Genomic DNA, 23,436 nt, shown 5'->3' on the forward strand with positions numbered 1-23,436 from the left:
GAAAAATGACAGAAATCTTGTTTTAATCATGAAAAAAAAGCTTCAAACCGATGAATCAATTATCAAAATAGTTGACGATTAATTTAGTCATCAATTAATCGAGTAACTGTTTCAGCTCTAAACTAATATCCCTGGTTTTCTCTCTGGACTTTGGTGTGGGAGAGTGAGTGGTTTCACAGTGAGACAAGGACGTGATCATGTGACGTAGCTGCTGAAAATAAAATAAAAAGTGTGATTTAATGAAATGATTTAAAAACCTTTGTTTACAACGACGTCAGTGACACAAACACGTCTCACAGCACAACTCTGTCACATGTCCACAACCTGCTCACACCCCTCCCCCTCTGACAGGTGGCAGCAGGAGGCCCCGCCCTCCTAATCCTCCTCCTGAGCTGGTCTAATTTAATGCTGCAGCTGATCCACCGTGTGCGTGTGTGTGTGTGTGTGTGTGTGTGTAAATCCACTCACTCACACACACACACACACACACAGGTGAACTCAGGAGCCATGATGGCTCTCGTCCTCTTCACTGTCGGCTCCGTCTTCTTTCCCGGACTCTTCCTGGTTTTTAAATTGTCCCTGAGACACATGATGGGATGGAGTGACGGGGACACCACTGTCCTGTCTGCACGGCAAGTACACACACACACACACACAAGAAAAAAAACCAGACTTCAGCCACTAACAGACCACTCACTCTCCCGCACCAAACCTCAGAAAGTAAACCAGTGAATTTAGCTGCGGGGACACAGGAGCTGCTGGTCCTCTGCTGCCTCGTGTGGTCACTTTGTGTCACTGAGTCTAAATGAAATATTTTAAATGCTGAATTCATTAAAATAAGACATGTGAACTTAGTGATGGTGGATCAACAGCTCGTGTGTGTGTGTGTGTGTGTGTGTGAGTTACAGACATGATCGTAGACTTAAACTGAGGGTTGTTAAAGGTCCAGTGTGTAAAATGTAGGTGAAATTATTTTCATTTGTTTGTACAAGTGAACAATAAACAAACGTGAGGAAATGTGACGTGTGTTTCAGACTGGTGTCGTCTGTCCAGGCCGTCATGGCCGCCTCTGCTGGACTCATCATCGTCTCGTCCTGCACCGACGTCATGGACGACAGGTGAGGACATGAACCTTATTTATATTTCACAACACCTCACAAATCTTTGTCTTTTCTCTCGTCAAATTGCCGTCACAGTATCATTTATAAACATTTATAGTTCTAATAAGAATCTGTGTCTTTGGGACGAGACATCGTGAGTTGATCGTGAGCGAAATGAAAGTCCACCAGGCCACAAGGGGGAGCTGCAGCTCTTCACTCCACAACAGTCGTGTTTAATAATGTTTTTATTTTTCATATAAGCTGAGTCAGCTGATGCTGCAGAGGAAACATCACTAACTAACCATCACTAACCAGCTCCTGAGAACACACACACACACACACACACACACACACGCATGCACGCATGCACGCACGCACGCACACACATACACAGCAGACACGCCTCGCCGAGCATGCTGGGAAACTAAAAGTTGGGGAGGAGTGGTGTTGGGTGCTACAGTCATTTGCCAGTCAAAGCAGACGTTTGATTTGTTAATGAAATAAACCCTCACAGGGCGGAGTCAGCGGGTTTGTGAGGTCACATGACGTCAGATTCTCCAACAACAAGAAGACAGGAAATTATATTATAAATATAATATACATCATTCATATTATAAATATAATTAGTATGATAAATATTATATATACATATCTGTATTAATATTATAAATATTATATATAATTAGTAGGATAAAGATTATATATAATTAATATTACAAATATTATATATATAATTAATATTATAAATATAATATACATATAATTAGTTTGATAAATATTATATATATATCTATATTAATATTATAAATATTATATATATATTATAAATACATCTTTTTACGAAACAAGGATATTAAAATAACAACAACCCTGTCGCGTAAAAACCTAATAATAATCTTTTCCTTCTTGAATTTCTGTTGTTTCTCAGTTGAAATGAATCTGACCGACCGATTGATTGATTGATTGATTGATTGATTGATTGATTCAGTATTGACGGTTTAACTGGCGAATTGATTGACGACATCATCATGTTCCCTGCTTAGACATTGGCTGACTGACGCTTACGTACTGTTGGCCACGCCTTACTTTGCCTACGACATCTACGCCATGTTCCTGTGTCACCGCCACAAGCTTCAGGTCAAAGGGCACGAGGAGGCGGGGACAGTGGTCAGTTTCCTGCGCAGAGAAGTTCTCATGGTTCTTCACCACGTGTTCATGGTGACCTTCTGCTCCCCAGCATCACTGGTAACACACACACACACACACACACACACACACACACACACACACAGACTTTTGTTTTTTTGTAAAAATGTGTGTGTGTGTGTGTGTGTCTCAGCTGTGGCGGCAGGGTAAAGGTGATTACTTCCAGGGTGTTTTGTTCCTCGCTGAGCTCAGTACGCCTTTCGTCTGTCTGGGGAAAGTCCTGATCCAGGTACACACGCACACACACACGCACACACACGCTGCACACACACACACACACACACACACACACACACCTGCGCACGCTCTAGAAGGATTGTTTGATTTCAGCAAAAACTCTTCTCAGATGTTTGTTTTATCTGAGTGTGTGTGCGTGTGTGTAATGTGTGTTGTGTCAGTATAAGAAGCAGGAGACGCTGCTGCATAAAATCAATGGAGTCTTGATGATGGTCACCTTCTTCTGCTGCAGAGTTGTTCTCTTCCCTTATCTCTACTACACTTACAGCAGGTAACAAACACACACACACACACACACACACACACACACACGCCTCATCACTAACCTTAACTATAACCAGTTAATGACTAACCTTAACCTATGTCACATGTCACACGTCACGTGTCGTGTTTCTGGTGAAGAGATTGTGTTGTGACTTTGTTTTTTTGTCTTTTGGCGTTTCCCCTCCCTGTTCATCAGACACGCCTCCATGCCGCTGTACACAGTGCCCCTTGTGGCGCCGTGGCAGTGTAACATGGGCGTGGCTCTGCTGTGGCCCCTGCAGCTCTACTGGTTCACCCTGATCCTCAAGGGGGCGCTGCGCCTCTTCACTAAACACTCAAACACACCACCGCACAGGGCTGCTGTGAAGCTCAATGAAGGCGGGTCATGAGGTCAGAGGTCATCGCTGTGTCGACACCAACAAAGAACAACGTGGATTAAGGACTCCTCAGGTTTTGGTGAATAAAACTGATGGAAATGTGACGACTTGAGAACTGGAGGCAGAAATGTTTCCCCTTCATCACATGATGTGTCTGTGCTCCGCCCCTTCATCACATGGAATGTCCGTGCTCCGCCCCCCCACCACCTACAGGCACCAAGAAGAACAGCAGTCCAGGATTTCGAGAATCTATCAGATTTACACCACTGATGATGGCATTTGTTTCAGCTGGTTTTTAAAAGTGTTGTGTTTAGTAATTCCACCACCAGACAGAAGGGGGCGCTCCCATTTATACTCATGTTAAAATAATTTGTGTTTCCCGTCTTCAGTGGAGATGATAATGAAGCCGAGTTTTCACTGCCCTCCTGTGACCACAAGGAGGAACTGCAGCAGTTAATTCAAAACAGTGGTAAACTGTAAAGTTATTTTCACTGATAAAAACGTTACTGTATGTAGAGAAATTGTAAGTGTCATCTAAAACAAAAACAACCAGAACATTTGATTCCATTTTCTCCTTTATTTAATTTCCAGAATGATTGTAACAAAAATGTATTTACATTCACAGGATTTTTCAACATTTCTACATCATATGTAAAAAGACATTTATTCACTAAAAACAAAGAAACATTAAAAAGCACAGCAGTGATGATGAAGATGGAATAATATTTACAGTAAAGAAACAGTTGACATTCCGGGGCCGTTTTAGTGCACCTCCTCAACAGTGGGCCCCTGGAAGCCGCCTCGTGCCTGCTCTCTGCAGCCCCCTGCAGGCTGTCCTCCCTGGTACATGTTAGTGATGATGGCCTGACACACCTTCTCTAGCTCCTTCTGCTTGTGTTGGAACTCGTCTTTCTCAGCCAGCTGGTTGTTCTCCAGCCAGGCGATGACCTCATCACACTTCTCAGTCACCTTCTTCTGGTCCTCCTCACTAATTTTAGCCTTCACTCTCTCGTCCTGCATGCTGCTCTTCATGCTGAAGGCGTAGGACTCCAGGGAGTTCTTAGCGGAGATCTTGTCTCTCTGGAGCTCGTCCTCCGCTTTGTATTTTTCAGCGTCCTGCACCATCCTCTCGATGTCTTCTCCACTCAGTCGGCCCTTGTCGTTGGTGATGGTGATCTTGTTCTCTTTGCCGGTGCTTTTGTCCACAGCCGACACGTTCAAAATGCCGTTGGAGTCGACGTCAAAGGTGACCTCGATCTGTGGGATCCCTCGTGGAGCAGGTGGGATTCCTGTGAGCTCAAACTTGCCCAGCAGGTTGTTGTCCTTGGTCATGGCTCTTTCTCCTTCGTACACCTGGATGAGGACTGCGGGCTGGTTGTCTGAGTAGGTTGTGAAGACCTGGGCACATTTAGTGGGGATTGTGGTGTTGCGTTTAATCAGAGGTGTCATGACTCCTCCGGCTGTCTCGATTCCCAGGGACAGCGGCGCCACGTCCAGCAGCAGCAGGTCCTGAACGTTGTCTGAGGTATCACCTGTGAGAACAGCAGCCTGGATGGCAGCACCGTAAGCCACCGCCTCGTCTGGGTTGATGCTCTTGTTCAGTTCCTTGCCGTTGAAGAAATCCTGCAACAGTTTTTGGATTCTGGGGATTCGGGTGGAACCTCCCACCAGGACGATGTCGTGAATCTGTGCTTTGTCCATTTTGGCGTCCCTCAGGGCCTTCTCCACCGGCTCCAGCGTTCCCCTGAACAGGTCGGCACACAGCTCCTCAAAACGAGCTCTGGTGATGGAGGTGTAGAAGTCGACACCTTCAAACAGTGAATCAATCTCAATGCTGGCCTGGGAGCTGGAGGACAAGGTCCTCTTAGCTCTTTCACAAGCTGTATGCAGCCTCCTCAGAGCTCTCTTGTTCTGGCTGATGTCCTTCCTGTGTTTCCTCTTGAACTCCTCCACAAAGTGGTTGACCATACGATTGTCAAAGTCTTCTCCCCCCAGGTGAGTGTCTCCAGCCGTGGCCTTGACCTCAAAGATGCCGCTATCAATTGCCAGGACAGACACGTCAAAGGTGCCACCACCCAGGTCAAAGATCAGGACGTTACGTTCTCCAGTCTTGCCTTTGTCCAGACCATACGCGATGGCAGCTGCCGTAGGCTCGTTGACGACTCTCAGGACGTTCAGTCCTGCGATGATGCCTGCATCTTTAGTCGCCTGTCGCTGGGAGTCGTTGAAGTACGCCGGGACGGTGACGACGGCGCTGGACACCTTGTGGCCGAGGTACGACTCGGCGACCTCCTTCATTTTCGCGAGGACCATGGAGGAGATCTCCTCAGGATAAAAAGCTTTGTCCTCCCCTTTGTACTCCACCTGGATTTTGGGCTTCCCTCCATCAGAAACCACCTTGAAAGGCCAGTGCTTCATGTCAGCCTGCACCACTGCGTCCTCAAACTTTCTTCCAATCAGTCTCTTTGCGTCAAACACAGTGTTACTGGGGTTCAGAGCCACCTGGTTCTTGGCTGCGTCCCCAATCAGCCTCTCCATATCAGTGAAGGCCACATAGCTGGGGGTGGTCCTGTTGCCCTGGTCGTTGGCAATGATCTCTACTTTTCCATGCTGGAAAACCCCCACACAGGAGTAGGTGGTGCCCAGGTCGATGCCGATGGCGACGCCTTTAGCTGCAGACATTGTCACTGGAGACGGTCACCTGTGAAACATCAAAGCAACTTTTAGGAGACGGCACTTTTCTAAACATGAACAGAGTTTAAACCATCAATGTGTGTCAGTGAAGATATGAAACCTGGAATAAGTGTCAACTGTGTACTCACAGTTCAGTGGGGGTGTCTTCTTTGTCTTCTTTATCTTCTTCTTCTTCTTCTTTGTCTTTTTCTTCTTTGTCTTTGTCTTTTTCTTTCTTCTTCTTTGTCTTTTTCTTCTTTGTCTTTTTCTTCTTCTTCTTTTTCTTCTTCTTCTCCTCTGCTCTCATTGCTCCTGCCTCTTTATATCGGCGAGGAGGCGATCTGGATGCTTCTACACGGTTCTCATCCGGCACCGTCAAGATTGCATCTGTGGTAGGTTCCACTTCCTGTTTGCTACTTCAAAGTAAAACATAACCCGATTTCTTTGACGCACTCACAACCGAAAACAAACTGCGTCTATCTTATTTTGAAAACCACATCACTTTCGGTTTTTGGTTCATAGTGACTGCAGTCTGACAAACCTCGCGAAGCGTCAGTTTCCGGTCTGTGCCGGAACTTTCTGGAAACTTGGAGGAAAACCCAGAAGCTTCTCAACTTTGCCAGTCATTCATAGTTTCTTTACATTCACGTATTCACCCTCTCACTTTAAAGAAACCTCCTAGGAAAAATTGGTCTGTTATAAACAAATAACCTTCAAAACTCCCAACAATGTAAATATTCCAAAATATTAAATTAAAATGAACTGTTGGGGATGCTTGTGCCGCATTTTTTCCACACATTTTGCCTGTGTTCATGTGTTCATCAATATTCCCGCATGAATTATGGCCAGATTGTGTATTTTTATTTGATCTTGCTATTTCTAAAATACACTGTGCACAAACGAGTGTTACACTCAGACCATTACGTACAATAAATGTCCCATTGAAACTGCAATGTTTGATCTCACTTATTTTATCCATTAAAGCATAATACAGGCATCTGGGCTTTTGCATTAGAATTGATCATTTTTACTACTCTCCACCAGATGGCATAGTTTTTGGCCAAATTTGGCATGAGGACAAAAAACATGTTATTTCCACTAGATGGCACTGTCACAATTCCCCCTCTCATTGACATATTCCAGGCTGTAATAATTCAATGTTGGCAGAATGTGAGAGCGTCATTTCTGTTTCGTGTATCGCGTTTTCTCTTGGGTCGTCGAGCTGAATAAATCAAACATTTCCAAAAAAGTTTCCAAAACCTTTAAATGCAGCAAACTCTCCAGACAATTTGTGAAAAGGACACATTTGGTCATAATGTAACAACTAATTACTATGAAAGTATGAGGATCAGGGCCACAAGTAAAAAAAAAAAAATGAAAACAAACTTTAAAAAAATTAAGCAGCCTGAATTCAGCCTGAATTCTAACTTTAATCTCAGAATTCTAACTTTAATCTCAAAATTCTGACTTTAATCTCAAAATTCTGACTTTAATCTCAGAATACTGACTTTGAAGTCACAATTCTGAGATTTATAGTCAGAATTCATGAGGTTTTTGGATTCTGATTCTGAATAAAGGTATTTAATTTGCCGAATTAACACCCCCCAACTATCGTGAGAAGAGGAGGAGGAGCAGCAGCCAGTACGAGAAGAACAGGGTTCAGGCAGGCGAGACACAGCAACATTCATATTTAGCAACAACAACAACAATCGAGAAAAAGATTTGAGGAAAACGATCATCCCGCTGCGAGATAAAGATGAATATAAATATAATATACATATAATTAGTTTGATAAATATTATATATATCTATATTAATATTATAAATATTATATATATATTATAAATATAAAAATACATCTTTTACGAAATAAGGATATCAAAATAACAACAACCTTGTCGTGTGTGTGATGATGTCACGTGTACCTAATAAAAACAGATAATCTTTTCCTTCTTGAATTTCTGTTGTTTCTCAGTTGAAATGAATCTGACCGACCGACCGATTGATTGATTCAGTATTGACGGTTTAACTGGCGAATTGATTGATGACATCATCATGTTCCCTGCTTAGACATTGGCTGACTGACGCTTACGTACTGTTGGCCACGCCTTACTTTGCCTACGACATCTACGCCATCTAAAACAAAAACAACCAGAACATTTGATTCCATTTTCTCCTTTATTTAATTTCCAGAATGATTGTAACAAAAATGTATTTACATTCACAGGATTTTTCAACATTTCTACATCATATGTAAAAAGACATTTATTCACTAAAGACAAAGAAACATTAAAAAGCACAGCAGTGATGATGATGAAGATGGAATAATATTTACAGTAAAGCAACAGTTGACATTCCGGGGCCGTTTTAGTCCACCTCCTCAACAGTGGGCCCCTGGAAGCCGCCTCGTGCCTGCTCTCTGCAGCCCCCTGCAGGCTGTCCTCCCTGGTACATGTTAGTGATGATGGCCTGACACACCTTCTCTAGCTCCTTCTGCTTGTGTTGGAACTCGTCTTTCTCAGCCAGCTGGTTGTTCTCCAGCCAGGCGATGACCTCATCACACTTCTCAGTCACCTTCTTCTGGTCCTCCTCACTAATTTTAGCCTTCACTCTCTCGTCCTGCATGCTGCTCTTCATGCTGAAGACGTAGGACTCCAGGGAGTTCTTAGCGGAGATCTTGTCTCTCTGGAGCTCGTCCTCCGCTTTGTATTTTTCAGCGTCCTGCACCATCCTCTCGATGTCTTCTCCACTCAGTCGGCCCTTGTCGTTGGTGATGGTGATCTTGTTCTCTTTGCCGGTGCTTTTGTCCACAGCCGACACGTTCAAAATGCCGTTGGAGTCGACGTCAAAGGTGACCTCGATCTGTGGGATCCCTCGTGGAGCAGGTGGGATTCCTGTGAGCTCAAACTTGCCCAGCAGGTTGTTGTCCTTGGTCATGGCTCTTTCTCCTTCGTACACCTGGATGAGGACTGCGGGCTGGTTGTCTGAGTAGGTTGTGAAGACCTGGGCACATTTAGTGGGGATTGTGGTGTTGCGTTTAATCAGAGGTGTCATGACTCCTCCGGCTGTCTCGATTCCCAGGGACAGCGGCGCCACGTCCAGCAGCAGCAGGTCCTGAACGTTGTCTGAGGTATCACCTGTGAGAACAGCAGCCTGGATGGCAGCACCGTAAGCCACCGCCTCGTCTGGGTTGATGCTCTTGTTCAGTTCCTTGCCGTTGAAGAAATCCTGCAACAGTTTTTGGATTCTGGGGATTCGGGTGGAACCTCCCACCAGGACGATGTCGTGAATCTGTGCTTTGTCCATTTTGGCGTCCCTCAGGGCCTTCTCCACCGGCTCCAGCGTTCCCCTGAACAGGTCGGCACACAGCTCCTCAAAACGAGCTCTGGTGATGGAGGTGTAGAAGTCGACACCTTCAAACAGTGAATCAATCTCAATGCTGGCCTGGGAGCTGGAGGACAAGGTCCTCTTAGCTCTTTCACAAGCTGTATGCAGCCTCCTCAGAGCTCTCTTGTTCTGGCTGATGTCCTTCCTGTGTTTCCTCTTGAACTCCTCCACAAAGTGGTTGACCATACGATTGTCAAAGTCTTCTCCCCCCAGGTGAGTGTCTCCAGCCGTGGCCTTGACCTCAAAGATGCCGCTATCAATTGCCAGGACAGACACGTCAAAGGTGCCACCACCCAGGTCAAAGATCAGGACGTTACGTTCTCCAGTCTTGCCTTTGTCCAGACCATACGCGATGGCAGCTGCCGTAGGCTCGTTGACGACTCTCAGGACGTTCAGTCCTGCGATGATGCCTGCATCTTTAGTCGCCTGTCGCTGGGAGTCGTTGAAGTACGCCGGGACGGTGACGACGGCGCTGGACACCTTGTGGCCGAGGTACGACTCGGCGACCTCCTTCATTTTCGCGAGGACCATGGAGGAGATCTCCTCAGGATAAAAAGCTTTGTCCTCCCCTTTGTACTCCACCTGGATTTTGGGCTTCCCTCCATCAGAAACCACCTTGAAAGGCCAGTGCTTCATGTCAGCCTGCACCACTGCGTCCTCAAACTTTCTTCCAATCAGTCTCTTTGCGTCAAACACAGTGTTACTGGGGTTCAGAGCCACCTGGTTCTTGGCTGCGTCCCCAATCAGCCTCTCCATATCAGTGAAGGCCACATAGCTGGGGGTGGTCCTGTTGCCCTGGTCGTTGGCAATGATCTCTACTTTTCCATGCTGGAAAACCCCCACACAGGAGTAGGTGGTGCCCAGGTCGATGCCGATGGCGACGCCTTTAGCTGCAGACATTGTCACTGGAGACGGTCACCTGTGAAACATCAAAGCAACTTTTAGGAGACGGCACTTTTCTAAACATGAACAGAGTTTAAACCATCAATGTGTGTCAGTGAAGATATGAAACCTGGAATAAGTGTCAACTGTGTACTCACAGTTCAGTGGGGGTGTCTTCTTTGTCTTCTTTATCTTCTTCTTCTTCTTCTTTGTCTTTTTCTTCTTTGTCTTTGTCTTTTTCTTTCTTCTTCTTTGTCTTTTTCTTCTTCTTCTTTTTCTTCTTCTTCTCCTCTGCTCTCATTGCTCCTGCCTCTTTATATCGGCGAGGAGGCGATCTGGATGCTTCTACACGGTTCTCATCCGGCACCGTCAAGATTGCATCTGTGGTAGGTTCCACTTCCTGTTTGCTACTTCAAAGTAAAACATAACCCGATTTCTTTGACTCACTCACAACCGAAAACAAACTGCGTCTATCTTATTTTGAAAACCACATCACTTTCGGTTTTTGGTTCATAGTGACTGCAGTCTGACAAACCTCGCGAAGCGTCAGTTTCCGGTCTGTGCCGGAACTTTCTGGAAACTTGGAGGAAAACCCAGAAGCTTCTCTACTTTGCCAGTCATTCATAGTTTCTTTACATTCACGTATTCACCCTCTCACTTTAAAGAAAAATTGGTCTGTTATAAACAAATAACCTTCAAAACTCCCAACAATGTAAATATTCCAAAATATTAAATTAAAATGAACTGTTGGGGATGCTTGTGCCGCATTTTTTCCACACATTTTGCCTGTGTTCATGTGTTCATCAATATTCCCGCATGAATTATGGCCAGATTGTGTATTTTTATTTGATCTTGCTATTTCTAAAATACACTGTGCACAAACGAGTGTTACACTCAGACCATTACGTACAATAAATGCCCCATTGAAACTGCAATGTTTGATCTCACTTATTTTATCCATTAAAGCATAATACAGGCATCTGGGCTTTTGCATTAGAATTGATCATTTTTACTACTCTCCACCAGATGGCATAGTTTTTGGCCAAATTTGGCATGAGGACAAAAAACATGTTATTTCCACTAGATGGCACTGTCACAATTCCCCCTCTCATTGACATATTCCAGGCTGTAATAATTCAATGTTGGCAGAATGTGAGAGCGTCATTTCTGTTTCGTGTATCGCGTTTTCTCTTGGGTCGTCGAGCTGAATAAATCAAAAATTTCCAAAAAAGTTTCCAAAACCTTTAAATGCAGCAAACTCTCCAGACAATTTGTGAAAAGGACACATTTGGTCATAATGTAACAACTAATTACTATGACAGTATGAGGATCAGGGCCACAAGTAAAAAAAAAAAATGAAAACAAACTTTAAAAAAATTAAGCAGCCTGAATTCAGCCTGAATTCTAACTTTAATCTCAGAATTCTAACTTTAATCTCAAAATTCTGACTTTAATCTCAGAATACTGACTTTGAAGTCACAATTCTGAGATTTATAGTCAGAATTCATGAGGTTTTTGGATTCTGATTCTGAATAAAGGTATTTAATTTGCCGAATTAACACCCCCCAACTATCGCGAGAAGAGGAGGAGGAGCAGCAGCCAGTACGAGAAGAACAGGGTTCAGGCAGGCGAGACACAGCAACATTCATATTTAGCAACAACAACAACAACAACAACAACAAGAATCGAGAAAAAGATTTGAGGAAAACGGTCGTCCCGCTGCGAGATGAAGATGGAACACGTCACAGCTCCATGGACGCGCGCGACTGTGATTCAGAGGTACACGAATAAAACGCGGCACGCGTTTCCGGAGCAAATATTGATAGCTAGCTAGCTGGATTATTAATAGCGAGCTAAGTGGCTAACGGTTAACGCTCCCTCCTTGTCTGTTGATTCCGTGTTTTTTCCCACCTGAGCCGCAGGTGAGGAGACACACGGACACGGGGACAACAGGCAGACGGACAGACAGGCAGTGAGACAGACAGGCAGAGAGACAGACGGGGTCGGTGTGATTGACAGCTAACTACCGCTAGCACGCTAACGGTTAGCGTCGTTCCTTCTGCAAACAGTCACGAAACGGCTTCTCCCGTTCGTTCTTCACGTTATTGTCACTCACAAGCTTCACAGTCTCATTCTTTTGTTTCTGTCGTTCTCGTGGTTTTATTCGGGTGGAAGTGTGTTTGTACCGAGGCTGTCCACGACTACACTGCAGTTTAGTCCACGAGAACGATGCTAAGATGAGGATGAGGATGATACAGTGATTCTGAGACACGCTGTTTAATGTATGTTTGTCACGTAGGACTGCAACTGTCAGAATACAGAGAATTCTGAGATCTGAGGAATATGTCATGTGGGACTGCAACTGTGATTCAATTAACTGATTATTAATCGATTTAGATTTGGGTAATTGTTTGTGTGTAAACCACCATGTCATTTTTCAGCTTCTTAAATTTCTTTGTAAAATACAAAGAAATTGTCCAAAAATATTAGACAATAGTGTGTTGATGTTCTGAAATGTCTTGTTTTTGTCTACAAACCAAAATTATATTATATTCACATTTAAGAAGCTGAAAAATGACAGAAAGTAGAAAATATTCACATTTAAGAAACTGAAAAATCATAGAAGCTTGGGTAAAAGATTATTCGAGTAATCATCACAGCCCTCGATGTAAGTATTCAACTACACTTCCAAAACTATGAACTATTCCTTTAACATCCATAGCTGTAAGTTTGGGATGGCGTGTGTGTGCGCGCGCAGCTGAGGTTGAAGGTGTGTGTCTGTGTTTTCTTACAGGATGTGGCCTCACTTCTCTGGATCTCTGATGAACGATGCGTGAGCATCTCTCCTCCTCCTCCTCAGGCTGAAGCTGGTGATTTCTCTTTACCGTGTAAAACTGCGTGAATGATGTAGAATCAGAGAAAGTTGTTCTCTGGTTACATCTTTTGAACATATACACTCATTTGTAAATTATTCGACCGATGTTTGTGTGTTTGCCCTCTGTGAACTCATAGAGCGCCAGGTGCGCCAGCACCGCCGCCCTTTCAGGAGGATGAACGGCTCTCTTTTGACCCCGCCCAGCCCACGGGTGGCAAACTCCTCCCCGTTGCCCCCTTCGCCCTCGCCCTCCCCATCTCCGCCATCTCCCTCTTTGCTGCCGCTGTCCCCCCGGCCGCCGCCCCTCCCTCCTCTGGTTAGCCCCCCCTCACAGGCCCACCCCTCGTCCCTCTCGGACACGCCCACCCCCTCCCCCTCGCCCTGCCTTAGCTGGACCGAATTCTGTGAGCTCCATGCCCGCGTTGCCGCCGGCGACTTTGCTCGTCATTTCCGGGCTTTTCTCCAGGAGAACCCGCACTACTCCCCCGACTCAGCCGCCGCCTTCTGCCGCCGCTTTACCGACCGCTTTGTTCGTCACTTCCAGAGTGAACTGGAGGGGGCGCTCTTGCCGAGCTGTGCCTCTGGGAGGGAGGAAATGGCGAGCTGGGCTCCCCAGTCAGATGCAACTTCACTGGAAGAGGAAGCAGTCTCCCCCCTGTCAGCGAGTGGGGGTGCTGTCCTCCCCTGTCCCTCGAGTAACGTGATGCGGACTTTATGTAAGCCTGCACCGACACGGCTGGTGTTGGAGAACCGCGGCAGTGACAGGTTTCAAGATTCCTACGCCCATGGGCAAGTACTGCCCCCGTCCTCCTCGTCATCATGTTGCTCCTCAGTGGGAGGGAACAACGGGAGGCGTGAAGAGAGAGGGCCGGTGCTTGCCCCCGGCAACGGGGAAGCGCCGGTTGAGGAAGAGGAGGACAGCTGGCTCGGTGCATCGTCTGTCGGGGAGGACGTTGACACGGAAGAGCGGGAAACCGAGTCTGCAGAGGTGGACAGTGCTGACCCCTCTCACGCCGCTCAGATCCCGCCCTCCTCTTCCTCTGTCACACCTCCGCCGGACTCCAAAGACAGCAGCACGCCCACCTCATCCTCCAAAAACAAACTGAAGAAGCGCTTTTCACTGCGGAGTGTGGGTCGCAGTGTTCGGGGAAGCGTGCGGGGAATCCTGCACTGGCGAAGCTCCTCCAGTGACTCCGCCCAGAGCCAGCTGCCCTCCAGCTACAGCTACACCATGGGCGTACAAGACGCCAGTCTGGTCTCAGCCTCCAAGAGGAACTCTGGTACGCAGCCTCCCACACCCACCTCCTCAATGCCCGTCTCCCTGTCCATGCCCCTGTCCCTCCCCCACTCCTCCTCCTCCTCTCTGCCCCCCTCTTCTTCAAGCAGCGCCACCTCTCTCTCTCTGTCCGAGGCCGCACGCGATCGACGGCGGAGCAACGGCGAAGGCGGCGAGAAGGAGAAGTGGAGCCATCGTCTGGAGAAGCTCAGACTGACGAGATCCCCTCCCCCTCTCCTCACCCCCACCTCCGCTGGCGCTCACTCCACTGCCTCCACGCTGCCCCCAAGCAGTGCCGCTGCCGCCGCCACCGCCATGGGACCTCCTAGGAAGGTGGGCCGGCTGGTGCGGGAGGGAGGGGTGAGCGTGAGCTCGTCCAACGACGAATTAAGCGGGAGCCACGGCTTCTCCGGCTTCTCGTTCGGTCTGCTGCATCACAGCACGGACAGTAACAACGCTGCCTCGACTTCGTCTGCGGCGGCTCAGGCGGGTTCAGCGCCACCTCTGGCCAGTGGAGGGAACGTTCCCTGGAGAGGAGGCCGCTGGCTTAAATGTCGCCTGGTCCTCAGAGAGAGAGACAGAGAGGGCGGCGAGCGGGGAGAGGAATACTACCTGGAATTCTTCATCCCGCCCAAAGTAAGTGTTTCCCGACAGAGATCACGAGCAGTAGAGGCCATGATCGGAAAAGTGTGTTGCGATATGTACATTTTGTGCAAGAAAGAAGTTGATATTTTGGTAAATTTCCTCAATGACCCATGTCTTTTTAGGTTGATTTTCAAAAGTTTTCAAGGGCCATGAATCTTTTTCTAAATTCACTTCCAAACTTTCAAGGACCTCAAAGAGGCTTTCCATGGGTCCTGACGATCCTTAAAAGTTTGTACATTTGAAAAAAAAAAGTCGCCCTTGAAAATGTCGTTTGTGCAAGAATTTTTTCGAATTAGATTTTTTTCGAGGCCCTTGAATGTTTAGGTAAACATCTCCCTTGTTTGTTACGACTGTTTTATGCCCTGTGTTACTTGATGCACGCGCGACGAGGCTGATGCAGGACAATTGTGGAGACATCACCACTGTCTCTCTCTATTAATAACCAGTAAGAACTATTACTGGTTCTCCTTTGATTTAACCATTAGAACGTTCCCTACTCTCATTCTTATTCTTTTCTTATGCATTTTCAGTTTATCTTTGTTTTTAAATCATGAACAAAGCAGTTTAATAATATCATTGATTATTGCCTGATGTGTCTCCTCAGTCATCAAAGCCGCGGCTCACTGTCCCGTGCTGCTCCATTGTGGACGTGAGGAGCACCACGGCGCTGGAGGTTCCCGACAAGGAGAACACCTTCCTGCTGCAGGTAGCCCCGCCCCCCCGTGAACCTCTGTGTTTTTGGTCTTCACTCTCTTGTGCACGTTCAAGTGAAGCAAAACCTCCACTGGCAACTGTTGATGTCTGCTGTCTCATGACGAGACCAGCTCATGAAGTCTTGTAAAACACCAATGTAGAGATTTAAGTAGCGAGAACTCGTCTGTCAGCGGAGACGCTACCAGAAACTGATTTTAGCCACTTGATGATAGACTTGTGTATTGATATCTACGTCAGTTTAAGTCTACGATGTCTACGTCACATGTTCATGTCTTTATCTCACTGTGACCAAGACGAACCCATAGAGACAATCAGTGATTTTAACATCATGCACACAGGAGTTGTTAATCCACTGCTGCCTCCATCACTAAGTTCAAATGTCTTCTTTTGTCACTTCACTGTTTGAAATGCTTTGTTCACAAAGTGACCACGCGAGGCAGCAGAGGACCAGCAGCTCCCGTGTCCTCGCCAGCTAAAATCACTGCTGTTCTCTGTGGGTGTTTTTCCACTGGCTCGCCTCAGCACAGTTTAGTTTGCATCTCCATTACAATAAAAAGTACCTACTCAGCTTTGTTTTATACATGACACACACACAAACAAGTGACTAGTGACTTGAGGCGAGGCGAGGCGAGGCGGTGGAAATACGCGATCTGGGCTTTGGTGTATGAGCTGCGTTTTGTGTTGGAGAAGTTTTTGCTTTGACGTGTCAGTGCAGACATCATGACTTTTCCTCTGCGTCTTTAATCAGCTGGAATCGTCGGCGCAGTATGTGATCGAGACACGCGACGCTGTTCAGATGAGAGCCTGGCTCAGCGACATCAGGAACGGCATCTGTCTCAGGTAACGAGCGTGGGAGGCTTTTATTGTCCTCTGCCGTCTGTCGTCAGCATGTCAATCTGTCTGCTTCTGTCACAGTGAGCAGGACGATGCTGAAGGTGTGTGTGTGGGGCCACTGGACATCAGTGGAACACCTGAGATGGTCGACCGTCTTTCACAAGGTACATGTGTCATTATGAAGGCAAAGAAGAGTCAGTTTTCCTTCCTCCTTTAATTCAGTTCAAACCTGACTATATCAGTTCACAATGAGATAATGTTCACAAACACTGATTTGTTTGTTTTCTACTTAAATGTAACGGAGGCTCGGTGTGTAACGATGACTTTGGAAATGTGTGATATAATTAAAAGTCTGTCTGTGTCAGTGTGTTACGGAGGAATCGCGGGGTCCTCACCTCTGACCGATCCTCTCCCACCGGAGCTGCCACCTCGAGCCCCACTCGACGAACCAGACGGCCGGATCCTTGGGGGGGGCGGAGCCAGTCTGGGCACACCTTTTGCCGAGACGCCAGACGCCACAGGTGAGAACCAGACGAGACAAATGCACCACCTGTCCGGTGTCTCAGTGAACGTGGTTAAAGCTGTAGTGTTTGTGTCCTGAGCTCCTCAGGTTTCACAGTCCTTGGAAGTTTGTGCCACTGAACCTTGAAATGACATGGGTCATTGAAAGTGCTTGAATTTTGTTGATATGACGCCGCCTCCTGTTTCATGCCCTGCGTTGCTTGATGTACGGAGACGTGATGCTTTTCCACCACACGGTCCCGGCATGAGGTGACTCGGTTTTCCTTTCTCCTCCATCAACAATAGAACCTGACGACGTTCAGCTGAGCCCATACTAACATGTGACGTCATCAGACTGCCGGCCTCTGATTGGTCAGAGAGTGTCGTCACTGAAGAGTCATGAGCATGACGTCAAAGCGACAATGTTCAACTGTAGATCAAAGTTAAAAAGACCTAGAAATCCTGAAAACATTTAACAAATGAGGATTTACAGATCGTGACCACGTTCACTGGTATTTCAGTTCAGTGACTGAAGGACTGATGATTCACTTTCATCCAAAACAACTGCTTTACAAGCCACTCGTTTGTGTTTGAGAAAACCACGTCACCACAGCTGTGATATGATGACTCCGCCCACTTTGGGGAGGAACTATGAAGTCATAGATAACCAGACCAAACCACATAGAGTTGAGCCACGCTGTGCCGAGGTGAGGCGTGCCCGGACGGTGTGGTGGAAAAGTGCCTTAGTACTACACAGGACAAACGTCGAGACATAGTTCTTCGCCGTGTTATGGACACTGTCCATCACCTCTCTCTCTCTCTCTCTCTCTCTCTCTCTCTCTCTCTCTCCCGCACGTGAGATTCCGAGCAGAACAACGAGCGAATCTAATTAAGAAAGAGAGAAAATGATGACGTGATGATCTCTGTCTAGTGAGAATGCGTGCGCAGTTTGGGGTCAGAAAACGTCACAACAGGTAAGCGAATAGCATGTATGTCCACGGTCCTCCGAATAATGCTGAATATGCGAACCGCGAACAATACCTTAATAAATTAACCTTAATAAGTGGTCAGCTGTTCACTCTTACCTCACAGATAAACCTCAACTGGACATGCGAGAAAGTCTATGCACATACAAGTCTTACAAGGACTCAGTTTACTTGTATAACTTGAAACTACAAGCTAGCTACGTCCAAGACCACAAGATGACTTTAGGCAGCGTAGGTTTCATATACATTTGTGCACTGACACAGGCTTTTCATCGTAATCTAACAGAAAGAGCTGATAAAATGAGAAGTTCCATGAAATGAAGTGAGCGCTACAAACATGAGCCTCTGTGACTGCAGTAGCATCTCCCCAGTCTGAGATCCTGTAGGGGTTCTGAAGAACTTGACACCATTGCTGGTTCTATTTTCACAGCCAACTATGCTACAGGTAGGCATCTCATGTGTTGGACTGTTGGACAAGTTAATGGTATGAGTGTGTTTTCTGACCCCAAATTGCGCACGCGTAGTTCTGTGACGTAGCTCTCGAAAGTGTCTATTAGCTGATGTCCACTTAAATCACTTTATTAATATTATGCCGTTTAAATGGAAATCAATAAACAAATAAAAAAAAGATCTATGTGACGTGTCCTTCAGGGTCCTTCTTGTTCTCCGAGGTCACGTCTGTGGAGGTGGTGGAGCACCCTCTCAGTGAGTGTCAGTGGTTTCATGGCACTCTGTCCCGCCTCAAAGCCGCTCAGCTGGTGTTGGCCGGAGGTCCCGCGAGTCATGGCGTCTTTCTCGTCCGCCAGAGTGAGACACGGCGCGGAGAATATGTCCTGACCTTCAATTTCCAGGGCAAGGCCAAGGTGAGTCTGGGACAGAGGACAGACAGCAAAATCAAACACTGCTCATACTGATCGTCTACAGTTTCTCAGCCACTTCAGTGTGTTTTTCTAGGTCCACTCAGACCACAAGTGTGCAGTGCTGTGAGCGCCCTCTGCTGCTGAGACGCAGCCTATGAGGCTCAGTCTGCCGGGAACAGATTTTAGCCACTTTACAAAAACCTCAGTTCATAAAGTCTGCAATATCTTGAGAACATGTTTTACGTCTTTATGTCAAGAAAGTTTGTAAACCACTCACTCTCCCACACCAAAGTCCATAGAGAAAACCAGTGATTTTAACATCACAGCACACAGGAGTTGTTGATCCACTGCTGCCTCTGTCACTAAGTTCAGATATGACATTTAGTGAAATTCTGTGTTTGAAATCCTTTGATCAGTGTCCAGATGTTTACTGGCTGATCCTTTCAGCTCAATACTTCCTTCTGGAAAGGGTAACCAGAACAAGTACGGCTGGTACAATTCGACTGTCTTCCACATAGACAGTTAAACAGCAGTTAGACAGCAATCAGTTAGTAGTTAGACAGCAGTCCATTAGTTAGACAGTTAGTAGTTACTTAGTTAGCTACCAGCTAGAGTTAGTTTGGTTGTAAAACCGACAAGTCGTACAGGTTCTGATGATAGTTAGATTTACAAAGGCACATACGAAGGTTAACAAAAAATGGCTTTGACAATGCATCTTAAAGGCACCTTAAAAGCAACGGTGCTTTGATACCAATTATAAATAGAATGAAAGATAATTAGCTTTGCCTGCTAGAAAGTTCTACATTCAGATTGACCTTATTGACACAAAGTGATCACACGAGGCAGCAGAGGACCAACAACTGTGTCCCTGCCTTGGTGTGGGAGAGTGAGTGGTTTACAGGAGCATGTGGATGCAGCATTGGTCTTAGAGAGAGGAAACGGTGGCCTTTGTTGATCTTTTAGTTTGACTTTTGACCTCTGCATCAAGACCTGTCTCTTGGCTTTCAGCACCTCCGTCTCTCTCTCAATGAGGACGGCCAGTGTCGGGTCCAGCACCTCTGGTTCCAGTCCATCTTTGACATGTTGGAGCACTTCCGGGTGCATCCAATCCCCCTGGAGTCCGGCGGTGCCTCTGACGTCACACTCGTCAGCTTTGTGGGTGCCAACGCCGTTCGCCAGCCAGGTATGAGTGTCCCACCTCTCTGACAGCGCCCCCACTGGTCAGACAGGATGTTTCTATGACACGGCACATGTGTATGTCCACTACAGCATGCTTCATTTTTAAAACTCCCCCTATTGCTATGGTCACGTGTCACATCCACATGACTCAACAGTTATCCACATTTCAAACTGCGATGTTAGTGTAGACAAACAGAAACTTAGACGTCTGTTTAGAAAACTGCGATGTTATTGTAGACAAACAGAAACTCCGATGTTAGTGTAGAAAACTGCCATGTTAGTGTAGACAAACAGAAACTGCGATGTTAGTGTAGACAAAAACTTAGGCGTCTGTTTAGAAAACTGCGATGTTAGTGTAGAAAACTGCGATGTTGGTGTAGAAAACTGTTAGTGTAGACAAACAGAAACTAAACATCTGTTCAGAAAACTGCGATGTTAGTGTAGACAAACAGAAAGTTAGATGACTGTTTAAAAAACTGCAATGTTAGTATAGACAAACAGAGATTTAGACGTCTGTTTAGAAAACTGCGATGTTAGTGTAGACAAACAGAAACTAACACTTAGTTTAGAAAACTGCGATGTTAGTGTAGACAAACAGAAAGTTAGATGACTGTTTAAAAAAACTGCAATGTTAGTATAGACAAACAGAGACTTAGACGTCTGTTTAGAAAACTGCGATGTTAGTGTAGACAAACAGAAACTAACACTTAGTTTAGAAAACTGCGTTGTTAGTGTAGACAAACAGAAACTAACACTTAGTTTAGAAAACTGCGATGTTAGTGTAGACAAACAGAAACTGCAATGTTAGTGTAGAAAACTGCAATGTTAGTGTAGACAAACAGAAACTTAGACATCTGTTTAGAAAACTGAGATGTTAGTGTAGACAAACAGAAACTAAGACTTAGTTTAGAAAACTGCGATGTTAGTGTAGACAAACATAAACTTAGACGTCTGTTCAGAAAACTGCGATGTTAGTGTAGAAAACTGCAATGTGAGTGTAGACAAACAGAAACTTAGACGTCTGTTTAGAAAACAGCGATGTTAGTGTAGACAAACAGAAACTGCGTGGTTAGTGTAGAAACTGCGATGTAGTGTAGACAAACAGAAACTTAGACATCTGTTTAGAAAACTGCGATGTTAGTGTAGACAAACAGAAACTGCGATGTTAGTGTAGACAAACAGAAACTTAGACATCTGTTTAGAAAACTGCGATGTTAGTGTAGACAAACAGAAACTGCGATGTTGTGTTTTAGCGTGGACCATGTGACCATGTGTTGCCAAAACATTTTCCATCTGTGTCATTGCGCCCGTTGTTTTTCTGACCACTTTGTTGTTGTTGATTGTCGTGTCCGTTGGCTCATCCCCCTGCAGGCCGGGACAGGGCAGGCAGTCGGCCTACAGTCTGTGATGTCATCACCACGCGCCATCCTGACTCTCCATCTACACCCATCTCTGACTGTGTGTAAGTGAGACCAGACTCGGCAGAAAGAGAGGGTGCGTGTGTGTGTGTGTGCGTGCGTGCGCGTGCGTGCATGCTTGTGCGCGTGTTGCCTCCATGACCCCGTGGACTCCATGACAGCAGACTCCTCCCCCTAACTTGCAGCTCATTTTCTCTTTTTTTCTCCCGCCTCTCATCCCTCTCTTCTCCGAATGTGCTGTCACTTCACTTCTTACACTTTTGACCTTTCACCCCCAAACCCCCCCCACCACCTTTTCCTGCTTTCCTTTACTTACACCGTCCTCCTCCTTTTCTTTCTTCCCTCCTTCTCTATCATATCTTTCCTCACAGACTTGAGCAGCAGACCCCGTAGCCCTCCTCAGCCTCCTCCGTTGCCCCCAGGCCGGCCGCCACCTCCAACACCACCACTGGAGAGAGGGAGTGAAGTGGAGCTGGCAGGAGGAGGAGGTGGTGGAGGTGGAGGAGGAGGAGGAGGGGGAGCAGCAGGAGGGGGACCAGCAGCAGCAGCAGCAGCAGCAGCAGCAGCAGGAGGAGCAGCAGCAGCAGGAGGAGCAGCAACAACAACACCTGTGGTGGCAGTGACAGCAGCAGCAAGTGGAGGTGGAGGAGGAGGAAGTAGTGCAAGTGGCAGTGGAGGAGGAGTGGAGGACTGGGAGGAGAGAGACAGGGACACTCCTCTACGTCAACTAGAAGCTGTGGAGGGGGAAGAGAGGGACGGAGTGAGAGCGCCCCGAGCCATCGATAACCAGTACTCCTTCTTCTAATGAAGACCTGGAGAGCAGGAGGGGAGGGGAGAGTAGGGGAGGGAGGGAGGTGTGTGTGTGTGTGTGTGTGTGTGTGTGTGTGTGTGTGTGTGTGGCGCGCAATAGTGAGGTTGGATGAAGCAGCGTACATCATAGCCATTCATTACCAGTATTTTAATTTTGTTAGAAATTTGGAGAAGGAAGAGGAAGAGTACTAACACTAAAGTGAAGAGAGAGAGAGAGCAGACGGGTGAGAGTGACACTAACACGGTGATACATTTCATTTCAATCATTGTATTTAAATCTTTCCTTGTGATGATACCTCAACAGTGGACAGATCACGACAACCGAAGTCCAAAAAACCCACAAAACACTAAACTCAATCACACTGACGATGTTTAAAAGTTTGTAAACTGTGGCTGTGAGCGCCCCCTGCTGCTGAGAAGCTGACAGACTCACTCTCAGTGGCCTTCCAGCGGAGAGCCAAGAAAACTCAACAAACGTCTACGTCAGTCTCAGCAGGGTTCCCGCCGCTCTCTGCCGCTGACATGAGATCAATGAGCGAGTAAAGTTCAGTGAGGGCGAGGAAATGACCACGTGATGATCTCCATCTCACCAGAGACAAACGTGACCAAGACCCTGACGATGATCACTCGTCCGGGTGCAGAGCGTGGACGTGGACGTCGTCTTCTGCGTCGGCACATTCAGTCCTCGAGTTTGATGTCAACCAAGGTGCGGACCCTATTTAAGTGTGCGGGATCTTTAAGACCACGTTCATGTCTTTATCTCACTGTGAGACAGACGTCCGTAAACCACTCACTCTCCCGCACCAAAGCCCAGAGAGAAAACCAGTGGTTTCAGCTGCTGCGCCTCTGCTGCCTCGTGTGGTCACTTTGTGTCACTGAGGATTTCAAACACTGAAGTGACAAAATAAGACAATTGATCTTAGTGATGGAGGCAGCAGTGTGTGTGTGTGTGTGTCACTCACAGTGACATAAAGACGTGACCATGTGACGTAGATTAGATTGGTGGTTTTCCCTCATCCCTGCTGGCAGCCATTTTGTCACTGGATGTGAACCCTCTCAGGCCAACAGATTATTTAAATTAAAAGGAAAAAAATGTCTTTCCCCATTTAATCCCCTCACAGACAAGCTAATCTGAAACATTAAAGGTCCAGTGTGTAACATTTAGGGGGCAGAAATAGAATAAAATACCTTGTGGTTTGTTTTAGTCTATTT

The 23,436-nt window shown here is 46.4% G+C and overlaps 4 protein-coding genes across 6 annotated transcripts; 2 read left to right on the plus strand and 2 right to left on the minus strand.

Moving 5' to 3' along the window:
- Positions 1-476: 476 nt before the first annotated feature.
- tlcd3ba (TLC domain containing 3Ba) lies at positions 477-3,746 on the plus strand. The gene is made up of 6 exons (XM_044051168.1): positions 477-632; positions 1,035-1,118; positions 2,144-2,345; positions 2,440-2,535; positions 2,705-2,814; positions 3,004-3,746. The coding sequence occupies exons 1-6, from the start codon at positions 508-510 to the stop codon at positions 3,194-3,196; spliced, it is 810 nt and encodes a 269-aa protein (XP_043907103.1). The 5' UTR covers positions 477-507; the 3' UTR covers positions 3,197-3,746.
- Positions 3,747-3,868: 122 nt separating this feature from the next.
- Positions 3,869-6,075, minus strand: LOC122785314 (heat shock 70 kDa protein 1-like). The gene has a single exon (XM_044051055.1). The coding sequence runs from the start codon at positions 5,864-5,866 to the stop codon at positions 3,947-3,949; it is 1,920 nt and encodes a 639-aa protein (XP_043906990.1). The 5' UTR covers positions 5,867-6,075; the 3' UTR covers positions 3,869-3,946.
- A 2,067-nt stretch (positions 6,076-8,142) lies between these two features.
- On the minus strand, positions 8,143-10,353 carry LOC122784821 (heat shock 70 kDa protein 1). The gene has a single exon (XM_044050183.1). It carries the CDS (start codon positions 10,142-10,144, stop codon positions 8,225-8,227), a length of 1,920 nt encoding a protein of 639 aa, XP_043906118.1. The 5' UTR covers positions 10,145-10,353; the 3' UTR covers positions 8,143-8,224.
- A 1,274-nt stretch (positions 10,354-11,627) lies between these two features.
- Positions 11,628-21,912, plus strand: sh2b1 (SH2B adaptor protein 1). 3 transcript variants are annotated; one of them, XM_044050180.1, is made up of 11 exons: positions 11,628-11,905; positions 12,921-12,996; positions 13,139-14,913; positions 15,527-15,628; positions 16,385-16,476; positions 16,552-16,634; positions 16,836-16,991; positions 18,609-18,820; positions 19,826-20,000; positions 21,368-21,490; positions 21,786-21,912. In XM_044050180.1, the coding sequence occupies exons 1-10, from the start codon at positions 11,879-11,881 to the stop codon at positions 21,460-21,462; spliced, it is 2,793 nt and encodes a 930-aa protein (XP_043906115.1). In that variant the 5' UTR covers positions 11,628-11,878; the 3' UTR covers positions 21,463-21,490; positions 21,786-21,912. The 3 variants fall into 3 exon arrangements, with proteins under 3 accessions (XP_043906115.1, XP_043906114.1, XP_043906117.1); XM_044050179.1 differs by having other exon boundaries at positions 11,629-11,905; positions 21,368-21,458; XM_044050182.1 differs by lacking the exon at positions 11,628-11,905 and adding an exon at positions 12,718-12,794 and having other exon boundaries at positions 12,921-14,913; positions 21,368-21,458.
- The last annotated feature ends 1,524 nt before the right edge of the window (positions 21,913-23,436 follow it).

This window comes from Solea senegalensis, linkage group LG19, assembly GCF_019176455.1.
Source record: "Solea senegalensis isolate Sse05_10M linkage group LG19, IFAPA_SoseM_1, whole genome shotgun sequence".
Classification (NCBI taxonomy): Eukaryota; Metazoa; Chordata; class Actinopteri; order Pleuronectiformes; family Soleidae; genus Solea; species Solea senegalensis.